The sequence below is a fragment of the Lissotriton helveticus genome, chromosome 6, assembly GCF_964261635.1.
Source record: "Lissotriton helveticus chromosome 6, aLisHel1.1, whole genome shotgun sequence".
NCBI lineage: Eukaryota > Metazoa > Chordata > Amphibia > Caudata > Salamandridae > Lissotriton > Lissotriton helveticus.
In genome coordinates, this window is record NC_136067.1 from 948,845,577 (window position 1) to 948,871,903 (window position 26,327).

Consider the following 26,327-nt stretch of genomic DNA (forward strand, 5'->3'; position numbering starts at 1 on the left):
TTTTTGGACAATTAATGCCAAATTTAGTGTCTGCTCCACGGTTCAGAGTCATGGCTGAAACCCAAACTGATAGATCGAAAGCGATTGGGACTAGAGCGCCCACAATTCTATTTTAGCCAAAATAACCCTGCCCAAGATTTTAACTGAGCCATCCAGCAGAGAAATCAGGTGATAACAATGAGGTTGACTTTCATCCCCCTTTTTAAAAAGTGACTTGACATAAGTTGTTTTTTATTAAGCTCTTCCATGCGATTAGACGCAGATCGACCATGACAGATCATAAATGTGGCATGACATCAAATAACCACATAGGTGCTCATGATGAGACCGATAGTCTGTCATGTATAGTCCAGCTCACAATACGTATGTAGCCGGATCCTGTCCATCCTGGATTTTTTATGCAAACATGTTCCTGAATTCCTCAGTAATGGGAGGCTAGCCTGAGGGTGTGTATATTGCGACCTAGCAAACAAATTGTGTTCAGGGACCTTCTCCTACCTGGCAGCCAAGACCTGGAATTCACTCCCCATCCAACTCCGTCTTACCCAAGACCACCTCTACTTCAGGAAGCAACTGAAGACCTGGCTGTCGACCAGTAGCGGACCCCCCCTCCCCCAAAGCGCCTTGAGACCCTCCGGGTGAGTAGCGCGCTATACAAATTTCTTGATTGATTGATTGATTGAATGCCAAATTAGCTGATGAAAAATCTTATTTCCAAACATGTCAATGCGCTTTGTTCCCTTTCCAGCGTGATCCACCAAGCTCTCAGAACTCAGGTACTATTCAGAGCCAAACAAGGCTAACACTAGGCTGCCATCAATGCCTCAGCAAGTGCCTCATCAAAAGTCAGCAAGGACTTTCAAGTTGCAGACTCAGGATGTAAAATCTCCTTTAGTAAATGCTGCTTGGTTTCCACCATATGCAACTAAAGGCCCTATACCTCAGCAGCTCAGCAGACCATCACCACAAAAAAATGCACTCTCCTCTATAGAGGGCCCTAGTAGGGTGTCAAACTCTGTCTCAGAAGTATTAAGGCCACGCATTGAAACAGTACCCACTCACATAAGAGGTGGCAACCGAGAGCTAACCTTGAGACGCAAAGAAGCGACCTGGATCATGCGTCTTCGCAGTATTGAACTCGGCTTAAACTACGACCCTGAGATGCAATACTTCTTAGGGAACTAAATCAAATCAAAACTAGTCCTCACAAAGAATCAGAACATATCTTTAAACCCAATTCCACATTACAATAGGGGTATAAATTTTCTGTATAAATTTTCTGAATAAGACCTATGTTTATGATTATACCACAACATATCTGCTTAATATGTGGTCTCACACGCCTTTCTTTTTGCTGTTTGTTAGAAATTACGTAACTGTATGTACTCACTGGATTACTTTGTTTTATAAATATGTACTTTGCTGTTAAATCGTCTGCTTAGGGTCACACCAAACAACACTAAACACTACCATCATCAGAACCAAGAATCAGTATAATTAGTGCAATTTTCGCTCTTAATACTCTCATCCAACCGGACATCAACCGGGTTAACTCCTAATTATGCGAATACGCTTTTGATTTTTAGCTTCCGTTTTAACTCATTCTGCTAAATCGGAATACCAACTGATTCTTGGGTTTTCGCATATTTCACTCCATTTATCAGAACGCCAATTCTGAGATTTCTACCTGTAACCATCTTTTTCCATTTGATTCACCCAACCCGATATTAGAATGTAGTATTTTTTCTAAATACGGCCAACGTTTCGACTTACTAAACGAGACGTTACCGCTCTAGTTTTTTTTAGGACTGACAGAGCAAATACCGGAAGTAAGGCTTAAATAGACACCCCCACTTCCTGTCAGGTGACCGTTTTCGAACAACGGCACCGGGAACCACAGGAGGGGGAACGAATCTTTTCAGGTAAATCATCTCGCCTTGCATACCAACCTTTTCCCTTCTCCAAAACAAACCGAATTATAATGAGAGAAGATTACACCACTCTTGGTTTTTCATTATTTACTCTACAGGTGTACCCGCCTGATTACCCGATTTCGAGCGTAACAGCTTTAATCTCTTCTCCTCCCGGCCATGGTTTTCCTATAACCTTATTAAGGTATGATTATATATCGATGGTTTGTTTCGATGTAGTACTAGCTCCCGTAATGGTTTTACGTGATACGATATATATCACTGTCTCGTTTCATCACCTTTTTTGATACAATACTATGTTTACCTGTAGGAACCACCTGACTACGCTTCCTAGCGCATTAACAATACTCGTTGCCACATCACTACTTCCGACTTTTCTCTCAAAAGGGTGAGTTGCACACCTATGCTTAGATACTGTTTTGGGACTAAAATTAAATTTAGCCTCACAATAAATATATCCCACACTCCAATTACTGTGATAACATAAAATGCGTGTCCTGGACGAACACAAGTTATTTTATTTTATGTTTGGTGTTCGGAGTTGAAATATGCAAGTACTTTCTCCAAGCACACCCTCTTGAATAGATATCCTCCTTTTCCAAGTTGGCGCTCACATTAACCAGTGGCGTACAAAACGATCTTGTCTAATAATAATATAATTATACTTGGAGTACCGATTACATGGGAATGAGCACTAGGGCTCTATCAATTTGTATTTATCATCGTGCAAACCGACAAAATCCATTAACTAAGAATAAACAGGCTAAAAACATCTCTTTTTGCACATATAACAGCACTATTCGCTCCTGCCTAGCGTACTATATGGAATTGTCAATGTATTTTGCTAAAAAGCCCTTTTTTTTTAAATATAATTGATATAATTGAGACACTGAAAAGTCACTACAAGTCACAATGGGGCATGTACCCGCCAACAAGCACGGACACTTTTTCACTCGTTATTCACCACTTTTCATGTTCTTTCCCATGTCGTCTTATTTGAAATATTATCCACGCACACTGGTCAATGTGTTTGCTTTTAAGGATGTTAATAACTTTAGATTGCTAAAGTCACATCCACACAATCTGTATACCCACGATAAAAAGATTACCACCTTTCACAGTCACGAGTAACATAGATATCAAGTCACACATGTATGACACAATGTCACCCTATGGCATGCCCGTTTTATACCACCAAGGGTCACCTACCACGTTTTCACTCATGTCAAATCAACCATACAAATGCATCTTTTGTATCTATACCCAGCCCTGAAGATTCGCAGTCTGTTTCCCTGCGATGAAACACGTGTTGGCCAGAACAAGAGGAACAATAAATTTGTTTTCCATAACAAGGATTCTACCTCATTGAACTTTCTTTCTGTTGACTCTGAAACACTATTGATGTGCGCAATACACTACTGCACCATAACCAGGACTCACCGAGCCTGTATGATATTTTCCTAGAGCAGGGGCTTTTGTTGATTTTGTACAAATTAGTGTGGATGTGTAATCCACCTCTGAGCGGTTACGAGGGATTACCGCCCGCCTCCTTGCCTGGAGTCTGACACTCTACAACACGATACCGTGCGGTTACTAGGTAGTGCGCCTTTCTATTCTGGAATACCTTAAACCCTCCCAGTGTAGCAATAGTCTGTCATGTATAGTCCAGCTCACAATACGTATGTAGCCGGATCCTGTCCATCCTGGATTTTTTATGCAAACATGTTCCTGAATTCCTCAGTAATGGGAGGCTAGCCTGAGGGTGTGTATATTGCGACCTAGCAAACAAATTGTGTTCAGGGACCTTCTCCTACCTGGCAGCCAAGACCTGGAATTCACTCCCCATCCAACTCCGTCTTACCCAAGACCACCTCTACTTCAGGAAGCAACTGAAGACCTGGCTGTCGACCAGTAGCGGACCCCCCCTCCCCCAAAGCGCCTTGAGACCCTCCGGGTGAGTAGCGCGCTATACAAATTTCTTGATTGATTGATTGATTGAATGCCAAATTAGCTGATGAAAAATCTTATTTCCAAACATGTCAATGCGCTTTGTTCCCTTTCCAGCGTGATCCACCAAGCTCTCAGAACTCAGGTACTATTCAGAGCCAAACAAGGCTAACACTAGGCTGCCATCAATGCCTCAGCAAGTGCCTCATCAAAAGTCAGCAAGGACTTTCAAGTTGCAGACTCAGGATGTAAAATCTCCTTTAGTAAATGCTGCTTGGTTTCCACCATATGCAACTAAAGGCCCTATACCTCAGCAGCTCAGCAGACCATCACCACAAAAAAATGCACTCTCCTCTATAGAGGGCCCTAGTAGGGTGTCAAACTCTGTCTCAGAAGTATTAAGGCCACTATTATTTTGCAAGCCTAAATACAGACCTGCATCGGTGTAATGCCCCATTGCTATCATGGCCTTCATGAGGAATGCTTTGAAAGCCTTGGTGTCTCAATCTGATTCACATCAATTGCCTAGCCCCTTTAGTACTGGTGTTGAGGTAATGAAACCAGCTAGGGAGCTCTAGAATGCCAGAGGCTGCACATTTGTTTTTCATAATTAGATATCAGCCAAGCGTCTTGAAACAGTTATATCCAGATCCAAAAAAGGTATTGGGATGGGTCCAAAGCTGGCCCCTCGGGAAGGCGAAAGTGGCATCCAAATGTTTGGAACCTATGTGTCCCCCTGCACGGGTGTCGAGGTATGAGACAGCTAAGGGACAGGCGCGGGTTCAGTGGTGTGAGTCAGCACTGGGAAGAGGCCCTGCTAGCAGAAGTTGGGAGCAATGGTGGAACCATGGGGCTGGAAGGCACTCTGGAGAGACTGGGAGTCATCTGAAAGTGTTGCAGCACGTCCTCTTTGAAGCCCTCTATTTGCTGCGGGGTCATCGAAGGCCATGGAAACTCAGGGTGCAACGAGAACAGCCTCAGGAAAGGTTTCGAATTTGATAAGGAGGGTGGTTTTGGATCCCTGCAACGCCAACTGTGTTGCAACTCTCCCGGAGTGGGAGTGATGGGAAGGAGAAGAATCCCATTTGGACTTCTTCCGCCTGTTATGAGACTTGTCTTTCGACTTCATTTTCAACTTACCAGAGGATGGTAAGAGCAAGACTGGGACCTGGAGTAGATCCTGTACTTAGAGCAGGAGCAGGGCTTGGTATTGAAGTGGAAACTGCCAGCTTTCTTGTGCTCTGTGACATACAGCTTCACCTTACGCTCTGTGTTCGGCTTTGGGTAAATCAGGGAGCATTTGCCGCAGGACTTCAAGTCATGCTTGGACCCAACACACCACAGGCAGCCATTGTGTGGGTCTGCAACTAACATCTACTCTCCACAGTCTTAGTGCACCTTAACACCTGTGGTCATCAGGAAGACCATGGTGCACCTGCATCAACATAAGGAATTGCGATTCCTTAACTCCTTAACCGCTGCGCAAATCCCGCCGCGGTGCGGGAGTTCTACTGAGTGGGCGGGGTCGCATCAGCCAAAGTACGTGCCCAGCACTACCAAGGTGGTGCTTGCGATGGCCATTGGCCGACGCGTGCACGCAAGGGGTCAATAGAAATTTTTTAGAAATCGCTATTTAGGAATAGCAATTCCTTATGCATGTAGGAATCGCAAAAACAAATTGTGATTCCTACCTATTCCTTAATTGTGAATTGCAAATTGCGATTTGAAATAAAGGAATAGCTTCCCATTCATTCCTATGGGCCTAGAGGCCTAGAGCAATGCATGGAAATTGCATGCGCAATTTGCGAGTACTAAATTAGTACTCGCAAATTGGGCATGCAATTTCAAGGGTGCAAGGGGGCCAAAAGGCCACCCTGATGCACCTCTGAAATTGGCATGTGAGCACATGTGGCGCACACACATGCCCCAAGGGCATGTGTGTGGGCCACAAGGCACTTTGAACTTTTGTGCATTTTTCAAAGTTTTTCAAAATTACCATCAACTTGAAGTTGATGGTAATTTGCGATTCCAAATTGCAAAATCACAATTTAGAAGTGCATGATGCATTGCATTTACGGAATTGCAATTTGCAATTCCCTAAATGCATTCGCAATTTAAGGAATCGCAAAATTTGTGATTACCTAAGTTGTGACTTTGCATTTGGGTTGATGCATTCCAAATTCAAAAATACTGGTTGCGGGCCCGATTCACAGAATTAACTTAAGACAAAATCCTAAACTTACTACTTTTGGTATTCACAGAGACTTCGGCCCGGAGGTGGGGATTCCGGCCCGGAGGTGGGGATTCTGGCCAGTGGGGGAAATTTACACATAGCCGAAATCTCCACCTCTGGGCCGGAAGTCCCACCACCGGGCCAGAATCTCTGCATCCGGGCCGGAGTTCTTCGGCCCGAGCGCGGACGTAAAGTTAGTAGTCGTAAATCCATTCTGTGAATACCAAAAGTAGTAAGTGCATTCTGTGAATGACCAAAAGTAGTAAATGCATTCTGTGAATACCAAAAGTAGTAAGTTTAGGATTTTGTCTTCAGTTAGTTCTGTGAATCCGGCCCGCAAAGGTTTGTTTGCGACCGGTATTTTCAATGATGCATATGCCCCATTATCTCTAGCACAGAAAATATTTTGGGGTGTTAAGACATTAACAAAAAGTCTGAGAGCGGAGCTCCCAATCCTTCTTGATGGGCACAGAAACAAAGGCACTGACATCAGTTTGCTGGTGTGATGCCAATATACGACTCAATGCTGTCACTTCTTGAAGCGCTGCAATGCCACTGCAGGGTCAGATGTTGCTTTCTATTTGCACGAGTAGCAAGGGAGTATGGGGGATTCCCACACTGAATCCTGTGGTGCTCCTGCGGAGGTGAATTACCTCAATTTTTCACAAAATAATCAGTATCAACAATCCAATTGGTTAATCATAGTTTTAATCCATGAGAGTCTTATATTGGTATTCATATAGACAGTAGATTAATGTTCAAATCATTTAACATGCACGTTTTGCGAAGCCAATATCCCTATGCATTTCGGGACCTGGGTCCCTTCGTCAGGGGAATAGGTTTGTCTGTGGAAAAAATAAACTTGCTTTAGGAAGGGAACTCTACCCTCAACTTCATAAAAAACACGGTGCAGAAAAAGAATCGGAGTGTAAGGATTGTGAAAAAGTAAAAACCCAAAAGAATATAAAAATGAAAAGCAGGCACTAATGCGCCTATGTGATTCTTAGCATATTTAAGGAAAACTGAGTAAAGGTAGACAAGAAGAAACATACCGGCGTGAAGGTAACCGAGTGGCATCTATAGCAAGCTGATAGAATCAAAGTCAGTAACTCAACAAATCCTTAGGCGCCCCAAAGGTAAACACCCGAACAAAGTGCGTTCCAAAGCGTGTGAACAAACATGCTGACAATTACTTGTGATCTTACCCGAAACGTTCAAAATACGGCGTGGCGGCGTTCAGCGGTAACCAGTTTAGTTCACCATAAGTGCCCGAGTACACGCGAAGTTAAAAACGCGACATAAACGAAGGACCAAGCCGTGTGAGGTACAAGACATAGAAAAAAGACAACAACCCTAAGGAGCGTCTTGATGTAACAGAAGAAATGTAAAAAATGTAAAAATGAAAGTGAACAAATTCCAAGGGTTTCGATAGAGTAACAGTTTTTCACTGAAAAAATATTGCTGGTAGAAACAGACAACAATAATATATCGGTGTGATGTTTGGAAAAAAACGAAAAGGTGGTGGAATCGGTGTCGGCCATGTTGGATGGGGAAATATCACATAGGGTATAGAATATTCATCATAAATGCAGACCAGACAACAGCCCTCGGAACCTGTCGCTCCCTGGCTCTGGCCCTCTGGCAAGAATGGAGGCATTCCCCCCGATCCCGGCTGTCGAGTTTGAAAGACTTGCGCTTGGTATCACCTCAGGCTCCCCACTTGACCCCCTACCTCCAAAAATATGGAAAAACTTCGGCATGGATCTTTTTGACACCATGCGCCTAATCTGCAATCAGTCCCTGCAGAGTGGCCTTGTTCCCACCCCTTGGAAACAGGCACTAGTCACGCCCCTTTTAAAGAAACCCTCCCTGAACCCAGATTGCCTTTCCAATTATCGTCCCATTTCCCTGCTGCCATTTCCAGCAAAGGTCGCTGAGCGTTGGGTCAGTTCATGTCTGTCTACCCACCTGGAACAAAACAACCTCCTTGACGACTACCAGTTTGGTTTTCGTCCCGCTCACGGCACAGAAACAGCAGTTTTGACTGCCATGGAAGACCTTCGAATGCGAGCGGACAGGAACCAGCCAGTGGCTCTGATACTGCTGGACCTGTCTGCCGCATTCGACACGGTCAACCACGCCAGGCTGACGCAGAGACTTATGGAAGTGGGAGTGGAAGGCACCGCTTTGCTTTGGCTTCACTCCTATCTTCGGGACAGAAGACAGGCTGTCTCTCTCCCCCCTTTCCGGTCTGCCTTTGCAGCAGTGCCCCAGGGAGTCCCCCAGGGCTCCTCCATCAGCCCTATCCTCTTCAATGTGTACCTATTACCGCTAATTAAACTGATCCAATCATTTGGGGTCAAAACAATCAATTACGCGGATGATACACAGCTCATTCTCTCGTGGGAAGGCGAAGGTGCCATTCCGTTCTCAACATTCCACGACTGCTTAAGAGAGACGGCCAGATGGCTACATAGTAACTCCCTTCAGTTCAACGCCGCGAAAACGGAGGTTCTGTTCTGCTCCGGCACTAAGATACCCCGTCAGTTCCCACATGAATTCTGGCCCCCGGAGTTCAGTGTCAAACCTCTACCAGTGCCTTCTGTGCGCAACCTGGGAGCCATGTTGAACAACAACCTAAGCATGGAAACCCAGGTGACAAAAACTGTGGGGATATGCACTGCCCTGCTCCGATCACTGCGGAAAATCTTGCCTCTTCTCCCGGCACAAGCCAGGGCATCGATAGTCAGGTGCACGATACTCAGTCGCCTGGATTATTGTAACGCCCTGCTCCTGGAGTCTCCAGTTACGATGCTGGATCGACTTCAGCGAATCCAATCTGCCGCCGCCAAGCTGGCTCTTGGCTGGACGAGGAGGGCCTCAGCCACAGCTGCTCTGACAGAGCTTCATTGGCTGCCCCTGAAACAAAGAGTGGCATTCAAGTCCCTCTGCATTGTCTTCAAGGCTCTGCATGGACTTGGACCCAAACCTCTGCAAACCCTGTTCCAATGGTACATACCTGCGAGAAACTTACGTTCTTCTTCTGCTTGCCTGGTAAAGGTACCCAGATTTAACAGAACTAGAACAGGGGGCCGATCTTTCAGCGTAGCCGCGGCCAAGCTTTGGAACACCCTACCCGCTGACATTCGTCAGACTCCACAGCTTCTCCCTTTTAGGAGACGCATCAAAACTTGGCTCTTCCCCAAATAAACTGTCAGCCCAACTGTTCCCCCGGTCTACCGTCCACAGAGTATTTTCCAGCGCCAGGAAGCCTGCAAGGTGTCAGTTCGCGCTTTACAAATTCTCTAAATAAATAAATGATACAACACAGTATGAGTAATTTCAAGTATCACATAGAAGCAATAGTTATTGAACATCGATTGGTGGAACTTGTTTTTTAAATTCTTGGCTCTTTGGTAAGCAAATAGTGGAGTGCAGTTGAAGAGGCCCTGAAAATCTGGTTCAAGTTGAATCATTTGCCAATTTCGTAAAATGACATACGTGAATTTCTGACTGTTTACAATTGTCCATTCCTATCATTACTGTATGTCTCAGTAACGTTCTATGTTCTCTGAAACTATACATTTTTTCCTTCCATTTCTTTTCCTCCCATTTTTCTCCTTTCTTTTTTTTCCTTCCTTTCTTTCACTATTATTCACTAATTCATCTATCCGTTTTTCCCACTCAACTTTTCTCTGGCCCTGTTTTATTTACTCTCTTGTTTCTTAAGTTCCACCAATCGATGTTCAATAACTATTGCTTCTATGTGATACTTGAAATTACTCATACTGTGTTGTATCATTTATGATGAATATTCTATACCCTATGTGATATTTCCCCATCCAACATGGCCGACACCGATTCCACCACCTTTTCGTTTTTTTCCAAACATCACACCGATATATTATTGTTGTCTGTTTCTACCAGCAATATTTTTTCAGTGAAAAAGTGTTACTCTATCGAAACCCTTGGAATTTGTTCACTTTCATTTTTACATTTTTTACATTTCTTCTGTTACATCAAGACGCTCCTTAGGGTTGTTGTCTTTTTTCTATGTCTTGTACCTCACACGGCTTGGTCCTTCGTTTATGTCGTGTTATTAACTTCGCGTGTACTCGGGCACTTATGGTGAACTAAACTGGTTACCGCTGAACGCCGCCACGCCGTATTTTGAACGTTTCGGGTAAGATCACAAGTAATTGTCAGCATGTTTGTTCACACGCTTTGGAACGCACTTTGTTCGGGTGTTTACCTTTGGGGCGCCTAAGGATTTGTTGAGTTACTGACTTTTATTCTATCAGCTTGCTATAGATGCCACTCGGTTACCTTCACGCCGGTATGTTTCTTCTTGTCTACCTTTACTCAGTTTTCCTTAAATATGCTAAGAATCACATAAGCGCATTAGTGCCTGCTTTTCATTTTTATATTCTTTTGGGTTTTTACTTTTTCACAATCCTTACACTCCGATTCTTTTTCTGCACCGTGTTTTTTATGAAGTTGAGGGTAGAGTTCCCTTCCTAAAGCAAGTTTATTTTTTCCACAGACAAACCTATTCCCCTGACGAAGGGACCCAGGTCCCGAAATGCATAGGGATATTGGCTTCGCAAAACGTGCATGTTAAATGATTTGAACATTAATCTACTGTCTATATGAATACCAATATAAGACTCTCATGGATTAAAACTATGATTAACCAATTGGATTGTTGATACTGATTATTTTGTGAAAAATTGAGGTAATTCACCTCCGCAGGAGCACCACAGGATTCAGTGTGGGAATCCCCCATACTCCCTTGCTACTCGTTTTCAATATTCGAGTCTCTCCTCAGCCAAAAGAGACTATTCCTGAGGCGCCCAAGAACAACATACTGAGTTTCTGATAAACTACTTTGTTTGAATTTGTATTTTTTTTTTTAAAAAGGGACGTGCCACACCACCTTCTACTTTTGCTTTCTATTTGCACCCAGGAGCAGTTGCTGAGAAAGTTTTGTATCCAATCTGACGTCTGAATGAATTCAAAAGGTGAAGATTCTGTGGGTTGAAATATCCATCAGAATGAATAGGTACACTACTAACAAGAGCCATCTGTGCACCCATCACACACGACTTGTTCCTGATAAAGTATCTGAAAGACCTTGACCTTGAATCTGGGGAACGGGGTTCAAGTCTTGGAAATTACGCTGAACATCCTGTGATTCTGGGCAAATCACTTAATCTCCCCGTGTCTAATAAAAAAAATGAATGTGTCCTATTGTAACGTAACTGGTGCTATGTCAATTCAATTCAATTCAATAGGCTTTATTCGATTTTCACAGTTAAAAATCATAAAAGCAAGTACATGCAAAAATACATCTATACAATCCAACACCAATAAATAACATCTAAATTAAAAAAGTATTAAATCCTTAGAGTGAATCTATCGAATAGTTAGCAGTTCATAGTAAATTCTGTGACCTTAAAACATTTTTAAAAACATTGTCATAACCATTATGCATGCAGGGTTCCCCAATTGCTGCAAGTTCAAATACGCTGGCCTACATTGCCGCCATGCACCACCTTGCACGTATTGCTTAATCCATCTACAGCGTTCTTTTTTATATAGTTTACAGAACATGACCAGATGGCAAGTGGATTGGGATGACATGTTGTCACATGGGCATACGGCCAGGGTTCTATGCCAGTCGTTTTTAGCTGGGAACGTCACTAGACAGTGGAATAGATTAAATCTAAATCTGGTCAGAATGAAACGTTCAAACCACAAAGTCACGAGGTTTAGATAAGGTTGTATTCTATGGGTGGTCAACAGCAATTGATGTTCGGGCACAGTTTTCTTAATGACCTCCCCTCCAAGTCTTATTATATTAAAGTGCTCCATGCATAGATGTTTCAAAACTTTCTTTGGGATTTCCCCTATTAATTTAGGGTTACTGTACCATTCTGACCTTTGTATATCGTTTAGCACCCTCCTGACATACTCAAGCCATTTAATGCGCTTTACGTTATCAAGGGCCATAACATATCTAATTATTCCCTGGTTTAGACCAAGTTCTTGTGTCGCCCAGACTCTGCGCCACAGCAAAATTGGTTGGATTCTAATCAAGTCAGTTAAATGGTCCATACCTAATTCTGCGTGGCAATTATAAAGCGATGTGCCCTTTGGAAGGGCCAACAGATATCTAAAAAAATTGTTTTCAGCAATTTGAAGTGATGTTACATCCTGGTACCCCCAAATCCCTGCACCATAGAGAGCAATGCTTCTGCATTTTGCCACATAAATACTGAGCATAATTCCAGGCTGTTTTTCACCCAGTTTACTTGCGAAATTTATAACAGCCGCGATCGATCGCTTAAAAGCTAGAGTCCTGTTTTTCACTTCCGAGCTCCAAGCACCCGATCTTTCAATTACAACGTTTTGGTATGTTCTACTTGGAGGCCTGCAACTTTAAGTTGTTTGCACCTGCCACCACCTTTACCACAGCACATCACAAAAGACTTCTTGGCGTTAACTCTAAGGCCTCTAGCCTCCATGAATTCTACATACTTAGTTAGGGCCTTTTGTGCACCCACCTTAGTCCTAGCCATCAACACTGCGTCGTCCGCATACAGGAGGGAAACTATCTGCCTATTGCCATACCTCGGTGAGTCGATGTTACTGGCCACCAATTCCTTTTCTAGACTGTTCGTATATAATGAGAAAAGGAGTGGGGCCAGCACGCAGCCTTGTCTCACCCCCTTCTGTATGCGGAAGGACCCCGTGCATTTCCCCCCCAATCCGTACCTTACTTTGGCCGTTGCACTTGAGTATAATTGTCTCAGGAAAAGGACTATAGCTGGGTCCACATTCATCTCCTCTAATATTTCCCAAAGTTTTGTGTGTACTACGCAATCAAAGGCAGAGGAGAGGTCGACAAATATTGCATACAAGCAACCATCTTTTTGCCCTGGTGTACTTCCCTTGTAGCAATACAAAATTTAGGACCTGCTCAACCGTGCCCATCCCTGACCGGAACTCATATTGTACAGGGGTTAAAATATCGTGTTCCTCGGCCCACGTCTGTATTTTAGTCAGGACCACTCTCCCTGCGATTTTCATTAATGAGTCCAGGAGAATATGGGTCTATAGTTTGATGGGCTTTCCCTGTCACCCTTTTTAGGTCGAGCGACCTATCTCAATGCGCATGCGCATTGAGCGGGAGCGAGATATAAAGGGGCTTAAACAGAGGTTTAACTAGCTGGCGATTTGGTGCTGTGCCCGTGCGCTTTTAGGTCAATGCGCAAGCGCATTGACCTAAAATGCGCGTGCACAGCATCAAATCGTCAGCCATCTGTTGCCCAGCTTGGTGCCGCTCCACCCCCTGCGGCATCAAAGGCTTTCAAGGCCGGCCGGCCGGCCGTGCTTTCAGTTTCAGGAGCGCTGCATTGTTTTTCATTTCTCCTTCCTTCCAGCGCTGCCTTGTTTGCTATAACATTCTATTTATTTTTGTACACTTCATAGTTGTTTGCTTATCGGACACTTTCTATCTGGTACCTTTACATGTTCAGCCGCGTTTTTCAGTTTTTAGGATTGACTTTAACGTAACTTTATGCATGTGTTTTTCTTTGGACACAAAGCACCCATAGTCTTTCTTCTATGACCACTTTATTACTTTGCGATGATATTGTTGGAAATGAGCTCGGTCTCACGTATCACGCTTACGGTAAGCGCTCCATACCCACTTAACTTTGGGTATCGCACTACGTGCGCAATTGTTTAATCTACCGTTCACACGGACGTTGAATATACCCTTCACTGACCGCACTCACTGTGTTAGATGTTTCAAAGTTCCTGAATCACTCGAAAGCTTATCTTCTGTGACGAAACTGGTGCTCATGTAAAGCGCTCTGATACCCGACGTCTCCGGTCCAGCTCTACAGTCTAGCTCGCGCTATATAAAACTAAAAAAATAAAATAAAATAAAAAGAGCTGTTTGTTACATGTAGGGTTTCTGCCCCTAACATGCATGTCTTAGCTACAACTTCATGCTCTTTAATTTAAATATCTTTCCGTGTCACACGCGTTTGTCACTCTCTTTCTAGTTTAATGCAGGAGCCTATGACCTATGCCCTTTGCAACCCTCCCATTCCTTGTCTCATGTAACGTTCGTGTGTTTTTGTGCTCGGAAGCACACAAGTGCTTCACACCCTTCTGGGTGGAAGGAAACGCCAGCGTGTGGCTTCCTGGCAAACATTCACTGCGCAGGCACCTCTGTTCAGCAGCTCACCTCTGACATTACTTTCAATCTCCCATCCTTCTGTTTGCAACCCCTGACCTTCTGCCTCTATTCTCTGCCCATCGCTCTTCTCTCTGCCCTTCCATCTCCCTCCCTTGAACGCTACACTCTCATCCCACTTACATTCTCTCTGCCTTTGCGCTCTCACTTCTATATTTCTGCACTGCACTTCTCATCTATCCTCATTTGACTTTTTTATTCTCTCTTTTTCCTCACTTCTCTACCTCCTTTCTGCACTTTCTTATTCTCTTCACTATGCCCAGTCGTGCTCTTTGCCTTCTACATTTTGTCTACGTTGTCATCTTACATGCATGCCTTTTTCCAGGTAACAGTGGTTATGCTTTCATTCTCAGACACATTTTAATGATTTGTTTTGTAGTTTCGGATGTTTGCTCAGTACCAGAATCTCAAGATAAGTTCTTGCTTTGGCCTGTTAGTCTCATCCAAAGGCCTCGCTCACTTAGTCCTTGCAGCATGCATGGGATGTCTTCTCCTCCACTTGTGTGTGGCAAACCCAGCTGCGAGCCTGGGCAGGCCTGGCCCCCTGATCATCACCAACTCCTTTAGACCTGAGCTGACTTTCGAGGAAACCTGTATGTCGGCTTTAAAAATAAACAAGCATTTGCAATGCAATAGGTCTCGCAGTTGTGAGAGTTTGAGCTATTGGCATTTTAAATGCCAGTGCCTTTTATTTATGTATTGGTTTTTAAAACATAAATAAAAGGCATTGTCATTTACAATGCCAATATCATGTGTAAATTACAAGAACTTTTATTTAACTATTAATTATTTAAAAAAATTAAAAGCCATTTGTATTTGTTATATGAATACATGTAAGTCACGTACATACAAAACATGTGGCATTACAAATGCTATAGGTGTCACATTTGAAAAAGTTAAAAGTATTGGCATTGTAAATGAAAAAGCAATTAATTTTGCTATTTTCAAGACCAACACATAAAAAAAAGTTGTCATTTACAAAACCAAAGCTCCAAATTTTCTAATGCGAGACCTATTGCATTTCCAATGCTTGTTATAGATGGGAATTATCACTGATTCTGCCCATGTTTTAATAAAACCTTTGGCACAACATGCACCCAAGACCCGCAAGCAAAGTGGGGCCCATAGATCAATATTCATCTTGTAAAGATCACTAGGGATCCCATCTGGCCCCCGGGGCTTTATTATTCTGAGTTGAGCCTATGGCCATTTGTACCTCTGGTGCTATGTACAGCGCTCTGATACCCGATACCGGGGCAAGTTCGCGCCATATAAAACTCTGTTTAAAAAAAAAAAGGACATGCAAGAAGCCAGACATTTCAAAGCAGATTATTCTCAATAACTGAGAAAAATCACAAGCTGTGCTCTCACCATCCATCTGAACTGTTTTGTTGCATGTAGAGCACCCTGAACCACACTTTTGAGTCACCCGTGGAGTCATCATTGTATTAAGTGTTGTTGTTTTCTTTTTCCACTGTACTTTCTTTTAAGTACCTTGTTTTGAAATTTCATTTCAAATTACTCCGTTTAGGAGGATTTTTAAATATATATCTGAACTTAGCGCAAATCAGAACGTTAGCGCAAATCAGAACGTCTTGTTAACATTTTTATCGCACCACAAACACTCATCTTAACAGAAAGTCACAATACTGGCATTCGCCAATAATGTAGCTGAAGTAAAATGTTGTCTTTCATCAAGCAGGAAAATGTTTGTATTAGATTCTACGACATTGCTGCCAATGTTTTTCTTCATTTCAAGGGAAAGTCTAAACGCTCTGAAACGTTCTTGACAGTTCTGTGAGCTAACCCCTCATGTGTGGTTTTATCTGCAACATTTCACAAGTATCTTTTTACATTTTTAGGTCTGCTATTAGCAAGTCCTTTTGTTAGATATACACACACACACACACACTCACTCTCTCTCTTTTGCAAGAGCTCTCAGTCAGCCCTCGTCATTAATTTGCCTCCTGCAGTATCGTTCACATTATATAATGGATTTTAGACAATGCTTTCTGTCATACAAAAAAATATTCACAGATAAAATAAGCATTGGCAAAGCTGAAAAGTCAGCAGCCAAAGCCAGACCAATTGGCTTTGCCAATGCTTGTTTTACATGTGGAACCATGTCTTCAGCCAAAACTCCGTGAAAAATAGAAGTGTTCTATACATTTTACTCCACTCAAGAGATGCCTGTCTCATTTAGGTGTAAGATTATAAGTGTAGATAGGTGTAGGAAAGACAATGAAAATGCTTTAAATGACGATTAAACCGTGGGTGTTTACCTCAATTGCAGAGCCCACCTTTACTGCCGTGGGAGTACTCAGTACTATTCCCCTAGTTTCAATACAATTTTGCAATAATGTTGAGAAGTGTTCAGCCATAAGTAACATTTCCACACCGAAAATTAGGCCAATCCCACCTTTGTGAATCAAAATCTCATCTTGTGCAGGCGTTGATCACTATTTCTGTGTGTACAACTCCCTTAGGTAGTGAACAGTTTGTGTGAATTGGGACCTGAATATATGTTAGAAATTGGTAGTCTTTCTTCTAATAGAGTCCTGCTACAATCACAGCCACATACAGCAACAATACAATACGTACGTGCCCTGCTAGGGGTAATACGAAAAACTGCAAACCACACCTCCCTTTTTTTGTTGGTATGCACTAATTTACAAGATGGTGCTGGATAGTGCCATGTTGCATAGTTGTACATTTTTTGCTACTTTTCTCTTTTCCATTTCTACGGGAGACGCAGCTATTCTGCAGCAATAAGTATCCATGTTCAAATTTTGTCTACTATGGAAAGAAATCTGGAGGTGTTTCCTGACCAGTTCCTCGTCTGATCAAGTCATCAAGTATAACCTTCAACATATGCTCTAGTAACGTCACACTGACTAACATCGGCAGCGTGCACTTAGGAAGGATAGAGCAACAGGTATGGGTGGAGGGATTGCCCTACTCTATAAAGACTATATGACTTGTTGATTACTAGGCAGTCCGTTATTAGACTGCGAGAATGCCCATTTTTCAATTGAATTCTCCCCTTTACTATCACTGTCAGGAATTCTGATTTACCGCCCACCGGGGTCAATAGGTCAATTTAGTAAATCTCTGTTGGAAACAGTCATGTATCTGGCTTGTTCTTCAGATAATTTTACCCTCCTTGGAGATCTTAACATGCACTTTGACGACCCCATGGCATCCTCGGCAATTGAACTCGCACAAGATCGGATGGACAGTCAACTGTATCAGAAGGTCCCCCAAGCAACGCACATTAAAGGTCACCTTCTTGACCCAATTTTCTATAGTCTGGGGGAATTAAAAGGGGAAGACTCTGTCCCCTTACCATGGTCAGACCATTTTTTAATTCTATCTGTCTGGGCTCCACCAATCCCCATCTCCCTCACTCAGTCAACACAAATACAAATCCTGCTCTGGACCAAACTCCTTTTGGAGGAGTGGACTCAGGTACTGGAAAGTACCAAACCTTTTCCAGATCCTAATCCAGTCAAGGACTACTATAACTTTACGCAATGGATTGAGGGGTCACTGGATGCGGTGCTCCTTAAAAAATCTATTCAGAAGAAAGCGGGACCTAACAAATCCCCATGGTTCACCCCTAAGCTATGTATCCTAAAATAACAATGTAAAAGATTGGAAAGGATATGGAGGAAAGACGTCTCACACATTAAAAAGCAAGAATATAGAGTGGCTATTGGAACATGTAAGGCAGAAATAAAACGAGCCCAGGCCACCTATTATGAGGAAAAGATCATAGCAGCAGCTAATTCCTCTAGAGAAATGTTTCCCATTGAAAAAAGGCTACTTAAAGCCCCTAGTCCACCAGCGCTACCCGATCCATCTGATTATCGCTGTAACGAACTTGCAGAATACTTTGCCACTAAAATACATAATATCCTTAAGCATCTCCCACAAAGATATGTAAATGTAAATGTAGTTGAGCTTATATAGCGCACAGCTACCCGCAGTGGGTTTCCCGGCGCTTGCTTAGGGAACCCTTCCTGGTATTCCCCTGTGAGATAGCAGGGTATCCACAAGGTGAAAGTCAGGCATCCCGCCGCGAGGGGCCGTTGTGGAGATTAAGCAAGCTATTGCCCAGAGTCGCAGAGTGTGAACCCGTGAGTCGAGGAGGCACCGGGGCGAGAATTATCGAGTCCGTGGAATTTTTAGCCCAAGACCCGCCGAGGCGGGGAATTGAACCCTGGTCCAGGACCGATCTCAGCTTCTGGGTCTGCTGCCTCTAATCCCTGAGCCACACTTCTCCACTAGATATAGTGAGACATTCGAGCCCATGGCCGTGGACCAGTATGAAAATGAGCACCATCTGGAGACCTATATCCCATTGACTCATGAATCATTCTTAGCTACTTTAACTTCAGTTAAATCTGGGTCACCACTAAACCCTGCACCACCTAACATCCTGAAACTGGTAGCTCCCACAGTTGCTCCTATCATGGTCAGCCTGGTTAACGCCTCCCTCGCAGCAGGTATATTTGCCCCCAAGTGGAGAAGGGCAATGGAAAAAGCCTTGTTAAAAAAGAAAATATTTGGACCCTGCCGACCTGGCTAGTTACTGCCCTATCTCGCTCCTTCCGGCAGTCAGCAAAATCGTGGAGAAACATGTCAACCACACGCTCTCCACGTTTCTTGAAGCCCACAAGCTGCTTCACCCCTCACAGATGATTGTTCGCCCTCACCAAGGCATGGAGACCACCTTATTATCAGTGGTGTAGTAAGCAAGGAAAATCCTTGACTCAGGAGACACGTCAGCCATAATACTCCTTGATTTAAATGCAGCCTTCGATACGGTGAATCACTGTATCCGGGCTCACTGACTCAGGAGCATAGCAGTGTCTGGCCGCACCCTAGCATGGCTTCAATCCTTCCTGAAAGACAGGTGCTTTCGGGTTTTCAAAGGCGACATTTTCGCAAAACCTATCCCCCTTCAGTGCGGAGTCCCCCAGGGCTCATCGTTGAGCCTGACCCTTTTTAATGTTTATATGTCCCCACTGGCTGATATTATTTCCCACTTTGGGATTCACGTAGTAACATATGCCGATGACACACAGCTGGTCGTGTCATTGAGCCAAGTTGACCATACGCCCTTGGAGCTGCATTCTTGCCTTGAGGAAGTTACCAAGTGGATGAGTCTGTCCCATTTAAAACTCAATGGTGATAAAACCGAGATCATGCTTCTTGGCAACCAGCTAAACTTTCATTCAAGTACTATGTGGCCAGCCTGCAAGAGAGAATTAATTTTAAAACACTTTGCCTTACCCATAAATCTCTGGGAGGGAATGGACCTCCTATCATTATATCCATGATCTGCCCGTACAAAGCCAACATAAGACTCGGTTCTGACGAGCTTTTCCTGGCAACGGTACCCAGGATTAAGAAGGCCAGAAGTGGCGGACGGCGTTTTTCATATAATGCCGCAAAACTCTGGAATAGCCTGCCGCTGCATCGTCGTTGGGAAGCCAGTCATCTCTCATTCCGGAAAAAGCTAAAGACTTGGCGTTCTCCATAGAGGTCCAATTAGTCTCTAGTAACCACAACAGCGCTGGGATGCCCCCGGGTAGCCATTCGCTATATAAAACACCTTTCCATTCCATTTATAGAACCAACTGACTCCATATTCTGCCCTTTATATGTTACTGTAGGAAGGTGGATACCTGACTATGGTTACCCTAGATTTTTTGCCTTGTGTTTAGCTGGTTTTCGACTTAGTTGGCCTGGGATCCTGCTAATCAGGGCCCCAGGCTATCTGCTCTCTCTCTAAATGGACTCCATGTACTATAGGTACATAACCAATTTGGTACTGGACACCTTATCAGCCCCTGTACAGTGCACTATAGGTGCCCAGGGCATAGGTGCATCCAAGGCCGAACATGGGCTGCAGCATATCTTTTGCCACCCCTGGCTGGTACTTAAATCGACACAACTGGCTGATCACTCAGCTGGGGCAAGGTGGTGTAATCACCCCTTGCTTAGATATAGTATACCTATAGCTAAACCTATATCTGGACACATATATGCCTATCAGTCACTCCTATATTTACAACAAGGGGTGGTGAGGGACAGAGTCTCTGAATTAAGCAGAATACTCTCACCCTGTCAAGAGATCAGGGCTAGATCCAACACCGTTTTTTAGCTCACTGCACCATCCCAGTTTCAGAACCTGGCTGTATGCAAATTAGTCTGTTCCTGTCCCAGTGCATGATGGGAACAGGGCAAACCAAACTACAAAAGCCAATTCTTACACTGGGACGGAAACAAGCTTCCGGGGACCGGTTTCTGGCATTACAGCCGTCTTCGGCCCGGCTTGCTTGAATCCTGATGGTGCAATGAGCAAGGGACTCATGTCTGAGTATACCCTTCCACGCTTAGGGTGGACAAAAATATTTACAACAAGGGGTGGTGAGGGACAGAGTCTCTGAATTAAGCAGAATACTCTCACCCTGTCAAGAGATCAGGGCTAGATCCAACATCGTTTTTTAGCTCACTGCACCATCCCAGTTTCAGAACCTGGCTGTATGCAAATTAGTCTGTTCCTGTCCCAGTGCATGATGGGAACAGGGCAAACCAAACTACAAAAGCCAATTCTTACACTGGGAAGGAAACAAGCTTCCGGGGACCGGTTTCTGGCATTACAGCCGTCTTCGGCCCGGCTTGCTTGAATCCTGATGGTGCAATGAGCAAGGGACTCATGTCTGAGTATACCCTTCCACGCTTAGGGTGGACAAAAATATTTACAACAAGGGGTGGTGAGGGACAGAGTCTCTGAATTAAGCAGAATACTCTCACCCTGTCAAGAGATCAGGGCTAGATCCAACACCGTTTTTTAGCTCACTGCACCATCCCAGTTTCAGAACCTGGCTGTATGCAAATTAGTCTGTTCCTGTCCCAGTGCATGATGGGAACAGGGCAAACCAAACTACAAAAGCCAATTCTTACACTGGGAAGGAAACAAGCTTCCGGGGACCGGTTTCTGGCATTACAGCCGTCTTCGGCCCGGCTTGCTTGAATCCTGATGGTGCAATGAGCAAGGGACTCATGTCTGAGTATACCCTTCCACGCTTAGGGTGGACAAAAATATTTACAACAAGGGGTGGTGAGGGACAGAGTCTCTGAATTAAGCAGAATACTCTCACCCTGTCAAGAGATCAGGGCTAGATCCAACACCGTTTTTTAGCTCACTGCACCATCCCAGTTTCAGAACCTGGCTGTATGCAAATTAGTCTGTTCCTGTCCCAGTGCATGATGGGAACAGGGCAAACCAAACTACAAAAGCCAATTCTTACACTGGGAAGGAAACAAGCTTCCGGGGACCGGTTTCTGGCATTACAGCCGTCTTCGGCCCGGCTTGCTTGAATCCTGATGGTGCAATGAGCAAGGGACTCATGTCTGAGTATACCCTTCCACGCTTAGGGTGGACAAAAATATTTACAGTCCTGGAGGCAGAGTGCTTGGTTTTATGTGAGATGGTGCTCTAGCATGAGCTGAGCCTGACTGCAGTGTTGGGACCAATTCCTTAATGCTGTTCCAGTGATACTGCCATACCATATACTCTTAAGTGCATTATAATCCTTACGGTTATTGCAACTCTGGTTTGGCTTTATCAAAACATGCCGTGTTTGGTGACATACACATTGGAATACTATCCCCTTGCCAGACCTGGTAATGGGGATAGCATCCCACCCTTCTTGGGGGTCAAGGCATGTTACTTACTGAAAACGCGGTTAAACCTAACCAGAGCCCCCAGCATCACAAAATGGACGCTGCTGCCACAGACACATGTCTGGCCTCCTGCTGCTGACCGAAACTTGGCAGAGGACGCCTGGACAAAGGGTTTCCTGTCACAGGGAGGTGTCACACCACCCCAGACAGGAGATAGTGGATTGTAGCAGGAAGGGTTGAATGAAACTAGACACTGCCTGGGGCGCACAAGGTGTCCCTGGGCAGATTCCAGTCAAACCGGTTCTGGGGCACTCCTGCCCCAGTCCTGGCGGCAAACTGGACAAAGGAAAGGGGTGTAACCACCCCCTTTCCAGGTCCCACCCATAGGAGGGACCTAGCAGGTAATCCAGCCCCCAGATTTGGAATATAGGTGGGAGCAGTGCCAATGCACATCAGATTATCCTGACTGAAACTTATGAAACGAAACTCTGGACCCTTCGACATCCTACTTAGAAGACTGAAGAATCTCCCTTGTGGTCAAGGAGTGACCACCCTGTGCAAACAGGCACCATCCAGCACCTCGACGTTTGCTTTGTTGCAGTTCCCGCCGGAACTCGAGCAACAGAGATCGACAAGACCCAGCGTGCCTGCCTTCTAACAGCTCGATCCACAGTCCCTGCAAAGCTGAGACCAGTGGAGGTGACCTGAAGCGTGGCAGCGGCCATCTTGGAGGAACAACGAAGCACTGACCTGCAGCACCCGAGGCTCCCTCGAAGCTGTGCATTGGAGTTTGAGAAGCTCCAGCCCCGAGCAGCTTTTGCACCAAAGCTCACCCCTCCACACTCGACGAGTGCTGCGTGGGGCCCTTTTGCATTTTCCTGCTTGACGCGTTGGTCCGGTCGCTTGCCCGTTGGCTAGTGGCCCCAGAACCGACGAACCTAAGAATTTACACAGCTGGTCTGGTTGCTCCAGACTGGCCCTCGCTCCCCTGAAAAGGAGCACCCGCTCTGACCTTGCTGGTCCGAGTGTTAAGCCTTCTTTGAATCCTGCGTGGGTTGCCTTTGCCAAGGTTTGTTGACTCCGATCTGGAAGCCGACACCGCCGACAGCGAGAGCCTTCATGGGACAGTTTGTGATCCACTCCAGGACATCCTCGGTGCCCCAGAGTCCACGTGGCAGTGGAGACAAGGCACCCGACATCATCCTGATTGCGCCCGACATCGCCTGGTTCCTTCCTGGTTCCTTCCTGGTCACTGGCTAGTGACCCAGACTCTGTCCCCTCTGCTTTCAGGTACCCATCAACTTCGATCCACCCTTGGATCGCACCGGACACTTCTCTTCTGGACGCCTGCAGCATCTTCATCCTCAGGCACCATCGAACTGCGTGACGAAACCCGACACACATTGGCACCTATGCACCCGCTTCCTGTGGGTGAAGTAACTTACTAGCGCCGGTGTTCTTACACTGGTACCCACCTCTAGTGCCTAAATCTAAAGTTTGGTAGTCCTAGTCCAGTCGGAAGACTCCTTTTGCAGTAACTTTGTAACTTTTACGCACCATTGACTTTACATTGGTGCAAGCCGCGCTTCCCGCACTGCACCCGAATCCCGCGGGCTACTCCCGTCCTAACTGCTGTTAGTCCAGTGTAGTCCAAGCGATTCACAAGGCCCTAGGCCGTACCCCCGATCGATTAGTGATTGTTATACCACTTTATTGATATATGGTTTGAGTGGCCACCGGCCTCATCCAAAACGTGCAACTTGTCTATGTTATACTGAGCTTTTATTTAAACGCTTGTCCTTCATTGCTCATAAAGAGTAGTGGGGATTATTCTAAGAATAAATACATATATTTTGATAATATATAACTTGTGTGGTGTCCTTTCATTTGATATTACAGGATTGTATATGGTAAAACAGCTGGCTTCACATGTCCTCTTGAGTTAAGCCTTTAAGGCTGCTTAGTCCATGCTACCCCTAGGATAGCTTGTCTATAAGGTTGACTTACAACCACCACCATAAGGGATTGTTTTGACTGATACAAGGTGCCCACAGAACTGTGGACATCATATACAAGGCCAACTTCTCACAGTTACTCTATCTAAAGGCAACAGGAACGTTTTCTGTTTTCTTTATGGCAAATGATTTATTTATTTTCAGAGTAGGTTTTCTCTCTTGCTTTTACTTTATAGTCGGTCTTCAGAGTCGTGACAATAAAACAGTTGGTTATAGCGTCAGTTCAGTTGTAGAAACTGAAATAAATGTACTTGAAGCACTTTTGAATTTGAATTCTTTCTAGCGTATCTGTTTTGATTAGGTGATAACTGCACCTCCAAAACACAATATAAAACATAAAAGAGATGAAGAGTGTACAATATTCGATCATATGCGGAAAGTGGTTGGTACAACACAATGTGAAATTCTCAAAAATGTTTCTGATAACAACAAAGGAGAGCTTTTTTGGTAAGAAAGAAACTTGACTACGTACACATTTTTTTTACCATTACTAAATGAATTTTTGCAACGACATGCTTTTATTTTAAGCACCTGAAAGGAAGCACAAGTGCTCCAAAACAATATATATATGTTGAATAAAAACAGAGTAACTTACTTGTTTACGTTTAAGGTACAGCAGCTTCAATCGCCCAGAACAGAAAACTCTGTAAAGTAAAATATGCAGATTCGTAAAAACTTTGTTTCCCATATTATTAGTTTGTCATTGAAAGCAAACAGAGTAATTGTATTTGTATTGGTAATATTTATAAAGCGCAGACATAGCCTCGGGGGCCTGCGGAGCAATAAAGATTGCAACAAGCATGTGACAGACAAGCAGTTATATTTAAATTGATAGGTAAAGCAAATAGAAGAAGAAAATGGAGAGGAAAGGAATAAAAATACATTATTGTGGATGAAGGCAACTCATGGCTGCAAAATCAATTGGTGCATAAGATCACAATGAAAAGCACGGTCCGATCAAACATTAAGTATGTTACAGTAACAACTGTACATCCACAGGAGAGTTAGTATGGAAGGTAAGTCAATAGACTTGACAAACAATACATCGAAAAAATGTTATTTTTTGCATAAAGACAGAACTATAAGCTACTGAGAGGCAGCAACATTGAGTACGATGGTGACGTTGAACATGCGTCTAATTTCCATTCAACTTTCTGCACAGAAGTGGAACCAAGTGCTTGTTTTTAAAAAAAAATCCTACACATACTATACTAAGCAAATTATTTAGGCCATTTAAAAAACTGAAAATTTCGAGTGGTAACTGTGTAATAGTACACCTATTACTTGCCATACGTTTCTGCATAAATGCTATGCACAAGGAGTAATGAAGATTTTTGCACCATACTTCTCTATCAATCAATCAATCATAGTACTTATAGAGCGCGCTACTTACCTGTGAGGGTATCAAGGCGCTGAGGGGAGGGGGGTGCTGCTATTGCTCTATGCCTCCTTTACTCACTTAGAGCTGGATTATGATGGCGGTTGGACGATTGTCCGACCGCTATCCTGTCTGGCAGGGTCGGATTGGGATCACAATTCGGCCCGGGCACTGACGAAAAAAGTGGCCCACATTCAAGAGGCGTGGCCCATATTTAAGGGGCGTGGCCCACATTCAAGGGGCGTGCCCTTTCATGAAACACCATTTGCACAGACAAGGAATGAAAGTTGGAGGATACTGTTCTTGCACAGGACACAGGGCCAAGGTGACAATGGCCTACATGCTGAGCAACTAAAAAAAATAGCAAGGCCCCTTTCTGTCACATAATTATTCCAGCCCTCCAGCACAGGAGCACCTGAAAAGCAGCAAAGCCCCTGCTATTACTAACCTACTTAGCCCTCCCCAGACCTTCAGCTCAGGAGCACATGAACAGAGGTAAGGCCCCTGCAATTAGTAAATTAATCAGCCCTCCAGGCCTCAGGAAAATGTCCTGGCAGGGGAGCACAAAACACAGCTTTCTGGGTCATCCAAGGTAGCCAGGTAGCCAGGGGGGAGGCTGAGGTGAAGCTGGTGCATGGGAAGTGCCTTCCTAGTGTGTTCTGGCAGTTTGAGTGTTTACCATTTACTGTAGTATTACCCTTGTACCTGTGTATGGTACCCTTTTGTAACTTACACACGTCACTTTTCTCTGGTATGACACTGTACGCTACCTCTCACTTTTGTTTGCTTTAGATACTTGCACAAGTGCCACCATTGCATACGTAACGTTTGTTCTTGTGCTGGAGTGTCTGCCATT

General features: G+C 44.3%; 1 protein-coding gene across 2 annotated transcripts in view; it reads right to left on the minus strand.

The window, feature by feature from the left end:
- Positions 1 to 26,327, minus strand: part of NLRC4 (NLR family CARD domain containing 4) — a 176,721-nt gene that overhangs the window by 146,776 nt on the left and 3,618 nt on the right. For both annotated transcript variants that reach the window (XM_078648600.1, XM_078648601.1), the window contains exon 2: positions 24,689 to 24,737. In XM_078648600.1, coding sequence (XP_078504726.1) covers position 24,689 — 1 coding nt within the window. In that variant the 5' untranslated portion in view covers positions 24,690 to 24,737. The remainder of the gene's footprint in view (positions 1 to 24,688; positions 24,738 to 26,327) is intronic.